This window comes from Staurois parvus, unplaced genomic scaffold, assembly GCF_062004578.1.
Source record: "Staurois parvus isolate SC_StPar_1 unplaced genomic scaffold, SC_StPar_1.0 ptg000415l, whole genome shotgun sequence".
In the NCBI taxonomy this organism is placed as follows: domain Eukaryota; kingdom Metazoa; phylum Chordata; class Amphibia; order Anura; family Ranidae; genus Staurois; species Staurois parvus.
The window spans coordinates 952,444-965,823 of NW_028318211.1; the positions used below are offsets into that span (position 1 = coordinate 952,444).

Here is a 13,380-nt window from a genome sequence, read left to right on the forward strand (position 1 = left end):
GTGTCAGAAAAAGTGTGCCATTTTGCACAGCCAAAAATAACACAATTGTTGATGTATTTGCATATTTAATTAGCAGAACAAGGTGGGCCATGGGCCAAGCCCCTATATGTATCACCCATCAATAAGTGAACATCCCAATAACAGATAATATAGCTGTTATCAATAAAGAAGACATATCAACAAATCAAGAGTACTAAGGCAAGGTTCTGCAATGTTTCCAGGAAGCTATGTACAGGACCCTGCTGGCTGCTCCCACCAGTCATGATTTGCCTGCATTGCATAGAGAAGGATGGGAAATAGCTATCTTCATTAAAGAACACACATCAGTAAAGTTGAATCCTCTGAATTATTGACTCATCGCCACATACAGCAACAGTACCTTTTATCATTAAAAATCAATTCTTGACCTCCTTTCAAGTGACTAGGTCTAGTCTTTCAATGCCTGCCTAAACATAGCACAATGGGAGAGTTATGTAATAAGTCTGCTGCAAACCAGAGAAAGCATTTTCTCAGTCTCTCACAGTAATAACTCAAAGTGAAGGACAGTTAAAACCATAGTGCTTGTCTGCAACAGCTTTAGGTAACTCTTAATGACATATTTTTTCTTGTATTTCAGGAGATCTTTTGACACAGTGTAAGTTTTCAGATGTGGCTGTGAACAGCCTAGTGTGGCTTTCTAACAGCATTTTAGTGAGTGGCAGCTCGGACAGCTTGGTTTGTGTGTGGAATGTCTTCCCAGGGCCGGGTGCCTGTCAGCTCACACTCAGTGGACACCAGCGCTCTGTTTTGGGCCTGGCTCTCTCCTCCAAGCTTCTGGCTTCGGCATCAGGTAAGAAGTGACCTCACACAGTATTTGGCAGTTTCAACTTTGCACAGGTTGTTTTTTTCTACAGACACCCCTTACCTGCATAGGCAGTTTATGGCAAAGGTGAACTACGCCTTTAACATTTCATTGGCCTTATGTTTACTTAAAGTATTTTCTCACACTTTTTAGAGGATGCTTCAGTCTGTCTCTGGTCAGTGGAAAGTCTCTTGGCATCTGATCCCACAGTCTGTCCTGTGTCTGTTCTTCATGGTCACACTGCAGCAGTCACATGCTGTTCTTTCAGCCCAGATGGGAAACTGCTGGCTACTGGGGGGCAAGATCGGGTAAGGAAAGTTAAGAGCACAAATCAGTTCTTTTCATTATCGGCAACTGGGTACAACTGCTTCATAGTGAACTTTAGGTGTTATGTTAAGTGTTAGCGTTAGGTTTAAGGAAATATGTATCTGTGTGTGTTGGAGGACAAGGAGATCAAGAATTATAGGAACATTTTAGGGGATAGCTTAAGCATAACTGAGATCAAACTTTACCATTACATATGTGTTGTAGGCTCCCCATACCAGTACAATTGGGCTCTCTGTTTTTAAGTAAATTTTGGAACATTTTATAAATGTCTTTTGATTCTTACAGTAGAGCCATTGGTTTTGTACTTTCTTTAAAAGGGTAACAACACTCATTCCTCAGCAGTGAAATCAATGATGCATATTCACCCTTGCTGCTGCTATAGCTGCTTAGCCCTTGGTACAGTTGATAGCTCTATAGGTGCATATTCACATTTAACTCCACCAATGGCCTTCTAGATTGCAGCACATTCTGCTATCTGCAGGAGCTAGGAGATGATGAAAAGCCCTGTTCAGCCCCCCTCCCCTTCCAGTACTGTCTAGCACAGTGATGGCGAACCTTTTTGAGCCTGAGTGCCCAAAACTGCAACACAAAACCAACTTTTTTATTTCAAAGTGCCAACACTGCAATTAACCACTTGCCTACCGGCACTTCTACCCCCTTCCTGCCCAGACCAATTTTCAGCTTTCAGTGCTGTTGCACTTGACAATGACAATTGTGCGTTCATGCAACACACATTTTTTCACACAAATAGAGCTTTTTTTGGTGGTATTTAATCACCACTGGGTGTTTTATTTTTTGCACTATAAATGAAAAGAGAGCAAAAAATTAAAAACATAAAAGGTTTTCTTTGCTTCTATTATAAAATTTTACAAACAGGTAATATTTCTTCTTTGATGTGCGTTGGTGAGGCTACACTAATAGGCAGCACTGATGGGCATTGATGAGGCGGCATAGATAGGTAGCACTGATGAGGCGGCACTGGTGGGCATTGATGAGGAGGCACTGATGATGCACTGATATGCAGCAATGATGGGCATTGATAAGTGGCACTGACTGATAGCACCAACTGGAGGCACTGACAGACGGCACTGATCGGCGGCACTGCTGGGCATCATTGATGGGTGGCACTGCTGGGCATCATTGATGGGTGGCACTGCTGGGCATCATTGATGGGTGGCACTGCTGGGCAGCATTGACGGGCGACACTGCTGGGCAGCACTGACAGGTGGTACTGCTGGGCAGCACTGACAGGTGGTACTGCTGGGCAGCACTGACAGGTGGTACTGCTGGGCAGCACTGACAGGTGGTACTGCTGGGCAGCACTGACAGGTGGCACTGCTGGGCAGCACTGACAGGCGACACTGCTGGGCACTGATGGATGACACTGCAAGCAGTTAATCTCACCTCTGGCAGTGTCGGTGTGGCTTCCAACCCAGCAGCTCATTCCCATACACACTGAACACATCGCCCCTGGCCCCGGAGCAGTGTGGGAGCCTCTTCCTCTCTTCCACGCCCATCCCCGGCTACATCACCCCTGGTGCCAGATCCGCATAGGAGCCGTTTCCTCTCGTCCATGCCCACCCTGGCCCCAGAGACATGTGGGAGATGTAGTTTGATGGGGGTCCAGTGTGGACGAGATCTGGATGGCCGGTCAGTGTGCACTCATCTTCCTCTTCTTCCTGGCGTGCCCACTGAGATGGCCATAGGTTCGCCATCACTGGTCTAGCAGAATGCATGAGAGATCCAGATTTCCAGCTGCATTTAGCATTTGAAAAAATTGGATATTAAACATGTCAACTTGCCTTGGCAATGCCTTTAAAATGTTTGTCACTCTGATTGGCAAATACCTAGGAATTAGCTATTCAACTTGAAGACATGTAAGGGAGCTGTATGACTTGCACCTTTTTTGTTGCTAAGAACCCGAAACTGAGAAGCAACAGTCCTGCTTTTTTGTGCACAGAAAACCTGTAAAAAAAGATCAGTACATCCCATGGCTGTCATTGGTTATATAGAAAGCAGAGAGAATGGAAGTCATACAGTTCAGGATTCAGGAACAACACTCTTGCTGGCCTCATCTGGTGTAGAGATGTGTGTGCTTATTCTGCAGTTTATGGAAATTTGAGTGAACTTTTAGACTTTAGCACAGTTGTTGTGTTTGCTGTAGACTTTTTTTGAATATTAGTAGTCCATTAAATGCTTTCTGTTTAAATACACTTTTATTGAAGATTTACAAAATCAAAAATAATACAGAAACATACAACTGTGAGAACACATGAATCAATTTTATCATCAGTGGAACAAAATATCAGCCATGTCATTCAGCTTATTAAAGTATTTCACTTGTTGCTTGGATGTTCTCTTTAAACTTCTGGTCTCTCTGGACTGCTGCACATGTGTTATTATACAAGGAAAATGGTATTTGTGAAAAATGGCTTGCATTTTTGCTTTCTTGTAGTCTGTGCTTTGTTGGGATGTGTCCGTGAACCCACCTATCCTTTCATGCTCACTTCTATCATGTCACAAGGACTGGGTGACTGGCTGTTCCTGGACAGACAGTGGTATGCTGGTAAGGCTCAGAAACCTTTTTTTTTACTTGAGTTGACATGAAAAGAACAGATGATTCTTCAGCTTTTACAATGTGTTTAGTTCTGCTGGTACTATTGCTTATCATTATTTGTGTAATTTGGCATAATTAGTGTAGATGGGTATATTGAATGTGTATTCGTGTGAGTGTATTGGGAGTTATTCAAAATGAATAACGTAAAGCATCTTTTGTGGGGCAGATCTCTGGTTCTGGAGATGGATCTTTGTGTCTGTGGGACATTCAGCAGGAAAAGCAGCTCCTAACCTTTGCTGGACACCAGAGTGCAGTCAGTAGTGTTTCTTGCATGGTATGTAGTCCTCCTGCATCTTTGGGTCACTTTTTCTTTTCAGTGATGCTCTGTTTTGTTAGATCTGAGTCTGTTCTGTCTTCTTACAAGGGGGAACGTGTTATCTCCACCGGTAGAGATGGCTACTTAAAAGTATGGAGTCTTACTGGCCTTGAGATTGCAAATATTCGTACTGACCATAACCAGATAACTCAGAGTGCAGCCTACTGGGAGCCAGAAGATAGTCGTGGTAAGACACCATTTTTAATATCAGAACTGATTTCTGTTTTTGCAGATGGGGGTTTGGCCATCACCAGAGGACACAACTTAGGCATGCTGTTAGTTTAAGTTGCACCTAGTGCTTTGCTCCTGAAAGTGGCAGCAGCAAACCCATCTGTGAAGAAGTAAAGCTGTGCCCTTCAATGAACTCAGAGAAAGGAATTTTACTGCAAGTGCAAAAATCTATTTTTTTGTGTGTTGGCAGGAGCATGTCTTCTCATTAGGCTGAATTTACTCAGATATAATGATAGTTATTTGTCACAATTTTTATTTGCATCAGCTGAAAATAACAGTAACATAGCTTAATATAAGGAGCAGTAGTGCAAATAACCATTGTGATTAGTGGTAAAGCTCGGTTAAATAAAAATACTGTTTTGTAATTTTTTTAGAAGCTTTGTTCAAATAAAAAAAAAAAAAAAAAAAAAAAATATATATATATATATATATATATATATATATATATATATATATATATATAAAAATAGTAGTAGTATTATTATTATTAATAATAATAAAGAGGATTTATATAGCGTCAACAGTTTGCATAGCGCTTTCCAAAATATATGTATTATAGAGTTTCTTATTATATATGTACATAGGGGCAGTTTTTCTTGCTCATTATATCTCCTGGCTCTGCTTCCTACTTTGTAGTGCTACCCAATGCTTGTGCCTTACTGCTTCTTCTCGCAATGGAGTCCTATGAGTCTGTCTACTAACGAACAATCCTGAGAATGTCTATTTATTACAGTATTTATTTACCGTATTTTTCGCTCCATAAGACGCACCTGACCATAAGACGCACCTAGGTTTTAGAGGGGAAAAACAAGAAAAAAAAATATTCTGAACCAATGGACTGCAGACACAGTACAGGGGATGACCAGAGACTGCGGACACAGTACAGGAGATGACCAGAGACTGCAGACACAGTACAGGAGATGACCAGAGACTGCGGACACAGTACAGGAGATGACCAGAGACTGCGGACACAGTACAGGAGATGACCAGAGACTGCGCACACAGTACAGGAGATGACCAGAGACTGCGGACACAGTGCAGGGGATGACCAGAGACTGCGGACACAGTGCAGGGGATGACCAGAGACTGCGGACACAGTGCAGGGGATGACCAGAGACTGCGGACACAGTGCAGGGGATGACCAGAGACTGCGGACACAGTGCAGGGGATGACCAGAGACTGCGGACACAGTGCAGGGAATGACCAGAGACTGCAGACAGTGCAGGGAATGACCAGAGACTGCAGACAGTGCAGGGAATGACCAGAGACTGCTGACAGTGCAGGGAATGACCAGAGACTGCAGACAGTACAGGGGATGACCAGAGACTGCAGACAGTGCAGGGAATGACCAGAGACTGCAGACAGTGCAGGGAATGACCAGAGACTGCAGACAGTGCAGGGAATGACCAGAGACTGCAGACAGTGCAGGGAATGACCAGAGACTGCTGACCTTTGGAGAGGGAGGGGGAGCGGGTACCTGAATTTGTCAGGTACCCGCTCCCACTTCCACGGAGTTGTCCTTCCTTTCTTCTTCCCGGGCCGGCTTCTGTGACAGCCGGGTGCCCACTGCGCATGCGCGAGAAGCGCTGCGCTTTGTGAATGGCCCGGCGCATTTTGGGACCTGTTATGTGTCCCAGAAGACACCGGATCATTCACAAAGCGCAGCACATGCGCAGTGGGCACCCGGCTGTCACAGAAGCCAGCGCGGGAAGACTGTGCAGCGCTGGAGCGAGGAACAGGTAAGGCCCTGCAGGCGAGAACAGCTGAGCGGCCGGCCCGGTATTCTGACATGGTGGTGGCAGAAATACCGGACCGGCCGCTTTATATTCGCTCCATAAGACGCACTGACATTTTCCCCCCTTTTTTGGGGGGAAAAAAGTGCGTCTTATGGAGCGAAAAATACGGTAAACACTAAATTACGTAAACACTGCAATACTAATTTAAGATGTGTGTTAATTGAGAATGCACTACACTCTCAGGCTTTTAGGACAGCTACTTTATCAGCCTCTCCACAGTCAATTACTTGAAATGGGAATGTGCTTTTAACATGTTTTTATGATTTCACATTTTAGCTGATGCTGATATCGTGGTTTATACAGCGGGGTCTGATGGCACAGTTTTAAAATGGAGTCCTCTACAGGTAAGATAATTCAGTACAGCACATCATAAATACATACAACCTGCTTAAGAGTCCCGTCATTAGTGTATAGCGAGCATTGTTATAGATCAATGGTGAGGAATAAAGGACTCACTCATACCAGATTTGTTTTACAGATGGAGCAAATACAGACATTGTATGGTCATGGAGGTGCTGTGATGACATCTGCAACAAATCCCAGACACGAGGTTTCAGTTACCGCTGCCCATGATGGCTCAGTTCGGCTTTGGGGAGTTCCATGCAGAGATGGTATGAAATTTAAAGCAAACATGCCATATTTACCTGCTCTGTGCAATGGTTTTACACAGAGCAGCCACGATCATCCTCTTCTCATGTCCACGCCGATGCCCCTGACTACTCCCCCCACCGAATGCCCCATAGAAAGCCATTTTCTATGAGAGTATATGTGCGGACTTGCTCCAGATCCTCACTGTCTGTGTCTTCCATGCCCTTTCTCCTCATCATAGGATTTGATATGGGGAACCAATGGCTCTCTCTGCTATCAGTTTGCCCAGTGAGGAGTGCAGGGCACTGGATTGAGATCGAGCTTAGGTAAGTATAGGGGTGGACTAGGGGGGATCATCTGCAATAGAAGTTTTTTTTTCTTTTTTACCATAGAATGCATTCAGGTAAAAAAACTTTATAGCTTTGGAGCCACTTTAATTGTTCTGGGTTCTGTTCTGTTATCTGAATAACCTGTATGTATCTGTGCATTTTATAACTTGTATAGCATATATTATTAAAATAGAACTAAACTCTCACAATCAACATAACTAGGTTTAATCCTTATGTTGCTAGCATTAACAAATAGATATGAAGGTATTTTATTTTTAAACATTTTTTTTTTTTTTAATTTCTTCAGTTTCTTCCTGGTTTGGCCTAGGCCAAAATGATGTCTTACATCACAGGAATCTCATGGGCATTCTTTTTCTTTCATCTGGAGGAGGAAAGGATGGGGCTTTCTCAGTTAAGCACCCTCCCTTTTCTGCATGCCTAAGCTAAGGGAATTAGCTGACAGAAAGTAAAAGTTCAGTTTTTAAAGTATGTTTGTATAATTTCATTATACAGCTTTTCAGAAGTCCAGACTGTAAATGAGAGTTAATAAATAATCTATACAGTGGGTCTACACAGGCTTTATTCAGTTGTTTGTTTCTCCATAGAGGGTCTTAAAGGAATCCGCCACAAGGGTGCAGTGTCTGCCATTGCATGGTCTCCAGATGGGGAGCTGGTGGTATCTGGTGGAGAGTTTGGAGATCTGATAGTATGGAAACAACAGAAAGCTGTTCTCAAGCTGCAGGTAAACCATCTCTATAAGTAATATATAGTGTTTATATATGAATTCTTTATTGTGCTTAGGATTAATAGGTACAAATTTTTTTTAAAAAGTGGATATATTACTATCAGCTTGTGCAGCTCTATACCTTATTAACAGACTCTCCTTAATTGCTGTACCAGGAAAATATTTTGCTTATAGAGTTCTATAGCTGGAACTGAGGTTTGCACACACAACACAATGAAAAGGAGGAGTAAAACTGGCCATAGATGATTGATCTAATGATTGACTCCTCTAGAAGAGGACTATTGGGATATTTTTGTGCAATCAGTGCACAAAGGCAGCTGGCTGCAATGATGATCAGTGTATTCTGACAGCGGACGTGTCCTGCTGTCAGAATACAGTAGTGCAGTGGGGAGGATTCCTTCATCAACCTCAAATCCATCTATGGCCAGCTTTACTCATGTTCCTCCCTACCATCCCTTCCTGATTAGTTCAGATCAGTCCTACAGAGCTGATATTCCTTATGTTAGACGTTTATTTTTAAACTAAAACTGTTATATGGTAAAAATAAATAAATATATAAAAAGCAAAGTATAAAGCACTGACTAAAAAACGTAGAAAAAAAAATGACCCAGAACCATTAGAGCGCCTCTTTATATACATAAATGTCTTTAGATAAATGTCAGTTTTACAAAGTGATCTTGTAAGTAGATGCCCACTCACTGGGTAAATATTCTACAAGGTAGTAAATCAGCAAAGTATGTGTAACTATTAAAAAAAAATAGATTTTTAAAAAAAGTTTTACTTAAAAATCCTCCATATTTGCATACATTTCATAATGAGCACTGACTGACTACCTGTACTAAGTTCAAGTCTAACTAACAAAATTGATGCCTATGCTTGTATTGCAGAGTGGAGAGCTTTGTATTTCCTCAGTTGTATTTACTACACAACGTTCATTCTGCATTGTCTCCAATGATCTGACCATTTCCCGTTGGCTCCTGTTTCCTTGTAAGGGAGGTGGCTTAAGGTCAGTAATAATTACTAAAGGTATAACCTAAGTATGAGACTTTAAGTGGGTTGAGGACAGTTTATCATATCCTCAACACTATACTGACTTTTATTTTAGTCTCTTAACCATTTGTCAACTGCCAGCAGTACATTTACTGCTGGTGGGCGACATCCCCAGAACCTGTGATGTACCCATATGTTGCGGTGCTTATGCGCATTGGCCCTTGGGGCGCGCAGTGGTTTGATCATGGGTCTGGTGTGAGCGGTGGGGTATCATGTGTTCGCTATGACCAGTCACAGCGATCACATGATAACATGTAAGCAAAACATTATGGTTTTTCTTCATGACAATTTGCTTACTATTGTGATGATGTGATTGGCCCACAGCTATCACATTGTACCTGGGCCAATCACAGCACCAGTGCCATTAATTTTTTTTTACATACTGTCACTAGTTAGTATCCCTGATCACTGCCTCACCAGTCATATGATGATGCTGTACTGCACTGGTAAACAAAAAAGGTGGGGAAAAAATGATTTTATTTCATTTCTTTGTTTTCCAAAAAATGTGACAAAAAAAATTACAACTTCAGAAAACTTGCCATGCCTCTTAGTAAACACCTTTGACTGTCTACTTTCCGAAAAGGGGTCATTTGGGAGATATTTGTACTGTCCTGGCATTTTAGTGTCTCAATAAATTAGATGGGCCATCAGTACATCGGATTGATCAATTTTCAAATATATATACCATAGTTTGTAGACTCTATAACTTTCACACAGGCTAAATAATATAATAATATACACTGATTTGGATTATTTTTACCAAAGAAATGTAGCAGACTACATTTTGGCCTACCTGAAGAAAGATGAAAAAAGATGCACTGAATCACGCACCATACTGCTCTCTACCACAGCTGTCCGCTATAGTGTGAACCCGGCCTTAGGGACAGGAAGTGAGGAAAATCTCTCTAGTAAAGTTACGACAATATGAACACCTGACAGCAATTCTAACCGTTCCATACTCGATCCAAAACTAAGATAAAAACGTTAGTTTAAGATACACTTATTAGTACTCATTGTACTTGTTAGGGTGTTGTTACGGCATTGCCACAAATATTAATCCCAAAAGTATCTGTGAATGGGCTTCCTTTAAATAAAAACATCACTTTCCAAAAATAAAGACTATTTTTTAACAAAGAAAGTCAAACAGCATTTAACCTCGTCCCGTCTGGCCCATGTCGATAAACGGCCGGATGAGAGCGCTGCCGATGCAGGTGGACGTTTCTAAATGTTTCTATTTCCTGTGCACACTCCCCAGGAGCGAGCGGCACCATGATCAGTGCTGCTGTGTCCGGAGATCGCTGTACGGGACCTCTGTGTGCGGTCCCGATTCATGTGATCACTGATTGGCCAATAAGTGATCACATGAACAGTAGTAAACAAGTTGTCACTTCCTGACATCATTGCTTACTACTTGGGAAATCTGCGAATGATCACAGAGGTCAAATGGTACAAGGCTATTCACAACAGCCTTATACCATGTGACAAGTTGTGACCAATCACAGCGCACACAGTATTTCTCAATGGCTGCAGGATTTATTGCTTTTACAGCCTTTATCGGTGTAAAAGCAATCAGTGTAAAAATAAAAAAAACTCAAATAAATAAGAGAGTGTCTCCCGCGCCACTAAATATACTGATGGTACTCAGCAGCCAGCACTAAAGGTGCCACAATCTCAACACCAACGGTATTCAGAAGACTTAATTAGAGTATAAAGCAGTGCGGCGCTCAAACAGAAAATAAAAATGTTGCATCAAATTACATACTCTTGTATTTTTCCTTTCACCACCATATATTATGTAGCCCAGACAGCCATAACACATGTAAGGAAAATAAATTATAGGCTGGTGGTGTTACACACTCAAAAAACTTCTCATGCACTATAGTGACTTAACACAAAGTGAATAGTGTCCATGTGCATAAAGTATCATGCGGGTGTGAACTGAAAGTGCCAATCCTCAGATAGGTGGAGTGCCCCCTCACCTTCCTGCCCAGGCCCCTAAGGACCAATGAGCCTGTTGATATATAATGGATCTTTCCCCTGGAGTTGGATGGGTCCTTCAGATAGTGGGTCCTTCAGGTAATAATGGTGGGACTCCCCTCCTCTTGTCTCTATCTCGGATCGTTGGTGGTATCGATAAATACCCCTCCCAAGTAGTCACCTGTCTGCCCGTATCCGCCTCCTCCAAGGTATTTATCGATACCACCAACGATCCGAGATAGAGACAAGAGGAGGGGAGTCCCACCATTATTACCTGAAGGACCCATCCAACTCCAGGGGAAAGATCCATTATATATCAAAAGGCTCATTGGTCCTTAGGGGCCTGGGCAGGAAGGTGAGGGGGCACTCCACCTATCTGAGGATTGGCACTTTCAGTTCACACCCGCATGATATTTTATGCACATGGACACTATTCACTTTATTGTGTTTTAAGTCACTATAGTGCATGAGAAGTTTTTTGAGTGTGTAACACCACCAGCCTATAATTTTATTTTCCTTACATGTGTTATGGCTGTCTGGGCTACATAATATATGGTGGTGAAAGGAAAAATACAAGAGTATATAATTTGATGCAACATTTTTATTTTCTGTTTGAGCGCCGCACTGCTTTATACTCTAATTAAGTCTTCAAAATAAAAAAAAATCATCACCCCCCACAAGTAGTACAGTGTCACTATGGTGACACTGTACTGCTAGGGTGACAGTATGTTAAAAAACCCTATAAATAATATTAAAAAATTAAATAAAAATGTTTTTAAAAATTATAATTTTTGATTTTTTTTTTTTTTACTAAAAAGATAGATGAATACATTCTGGCCAAGATTTATGAAGAAAGATAATTTGCAAACTTTTATAAGAAAAACACTTTTTTCTTCAACTTTTTTGGCCTTTTTCATTAATATAGCAAGAACATTAAAATCCCAGTGATGAATAAATACCACCAAAAGAAAGCTCTATATGTCTCAAACAAATGCTAAAAATTTCATATGGGTACAGTGTTGCATGACCGTGCAATTGTTATTCAAAATGTGATAGCACTGAAAGCTGAAATTTGGCCTGGACTGGAAGGGGTGAAAGTGTCTGGACTTGAAGTGGTTAAAACACTGTTTGACGTTTATGAGCACAGTTGTGCTCTAAATATTACACCATGTGATTACAAGAGCCTTCTCTTCTGGCTGACCATTTTTGTTTTGTAAATACCTGTCCATTTTTGTACTTACTAGTGCTAGATAGTGGGTAGAACTAATAGGACTTGATATTTTTGTCCCCATAGTAAGTAGGCTATTTTGGTGCTGGGATTGGTGTGGTGAAAAGGGGAAGCTTGGTTGTTGTGGACCAAAGAACCATGGTGTCCTTTTATGAACCAGCGGTAATAGATCGCTGCTCAGTTCTCCGGCATTCTCGGAGAACACAGTTCTCCTGTGAATGCCGTTTATGAAGCGGTGTAGATCAGTTCTCCGAACGAAGGGAGAACGTTCTTCAAATGCTGGAAAACGGCTCATTTTACTATAATCTCGTGAGATTACAGTAAAAGATCAGTTTACTAAGCAGAGGTAAATTATCTCTGCTTAGTTTTCGGTTCCTCCGATTCTCCAGCTCTGGGCTGGAGAATCTGGAGGGAGAACACAGATCTCCAGTGAAGGGCTGAACATGTTCTCCGCTGATCTCCTGAGTGTCATAAACTGTGAATGATCCTCTGAATCGCAGCTATTCTCTGTGTCATAAACGGTCACCCATGTCTGGTTGGAGTATTGTAACCACAATGTCTGGGGAGCTTGCAAGCTTTTTAACAAGTCCACACCCATTTTCTAGTCCCAAGCTATCTGCAGGATACTTTTATCCTTTGATTAACACAGAGATCTGTTGTATAATTTAGAAGTGATGTGAACCACTTAACAGATGCAATAATCTGAAAATGACAGTTTAAACTGTTTTTCAAGAGCATATTTTGTTGCAAATTGCAGTTGTCAAATTTGTTACAAATCTGTCACAGTTTAACATAATGCAACAGAATTGGCAAGTGATACAACACATTTGTTACATTATAATAAATCTGTCACGAAATATTACCAAACTGCGGCACATTAATGGAACCAAAAGCTGCAACTTTATTGATGAATGTTTCCCATGTCTTGTGCAATAATTCACCCAAAGGAATGGTGTCATTCAATCGAACAGAGTGAAAGATCTATTACGAGATAGTCAGAGTAGATTTTGTAAAAAAATGTTTCCTAACTCCTGGGATCTTCTGTAACATTTACTTCTAACAAGTGAGGTGTAGATTCTGGCCAAAAGTCTGACTTAAAATGACCTAAAAGTGGCAATTATAATAAAAATAGACCAGCACCAACACGTCTAGCCACATTGGTTCTATAATGTTACAGCAAAGAAATTCTCCCTTACATGATTTTTCCAATTTGGCTCAACATAGGCAAATCTGTGAGTCCCAATGCTGTAACACTCACTCTAGCAGCAGCATGGCTTGATGCCTTGGTGTTTGTTTTTGCGTAATTTTTTATTTCAGCCATTTTTATGTGGTTTT

The 13,380-nt window shown here is 41.5% G+C and overlaps 1 protein-coding gene across 2 annotated transcripts in view; it reads left to right on the forward strand.

Moving 5' to 3' along the window:
• The window catches only part of TEP1 (telomerase associated protein 1), a 98,385-nt gene that overhangs the window by 72,810 nt on the left and 12,195 nt on the right, over positions 1 to 13,380 (forward strand). For both annotated transcript variants that reach the window (XM_089687019.1, XM_089687020.1), the window contains 9 exons: positions 617 to 829; positions 995 to 1,149; positions 3,624 to 3,734; positions 3,952 to 4,059; positions 4,150 to 4,288; positions 6,405 to 6,472; positions 6,607 to 6,739; positions 7,651 to 7,787; positions 8,678 to 8,796. In XM_089687019.1, coding sequence (XP_089543145.1) covers positions 617 to 829; positions 995 to 1,149; positions 3,624 to 3,734; positions 3,952 to 4,059; positions 4,150 to 4,288; positions 6,405 to 6,472; positions 6,607 to 6,739; positions 7,651 to 7,787; positions 8,678 to 8,796 — 1,183 coding nt within the window. The remainder of the gene's footprint in view (positions 1 to 616; positions 830 to 994; positions 1,150 to 3,623; positions 3,735 to 3,951; positions 4,060 to 4,149; positions 4,289 to 6,404; positions 6,473 to 6,606; positions 6,740 to 7,650; positions 7,788 to 8,677; positions 8,797 to 13,380) is intronic.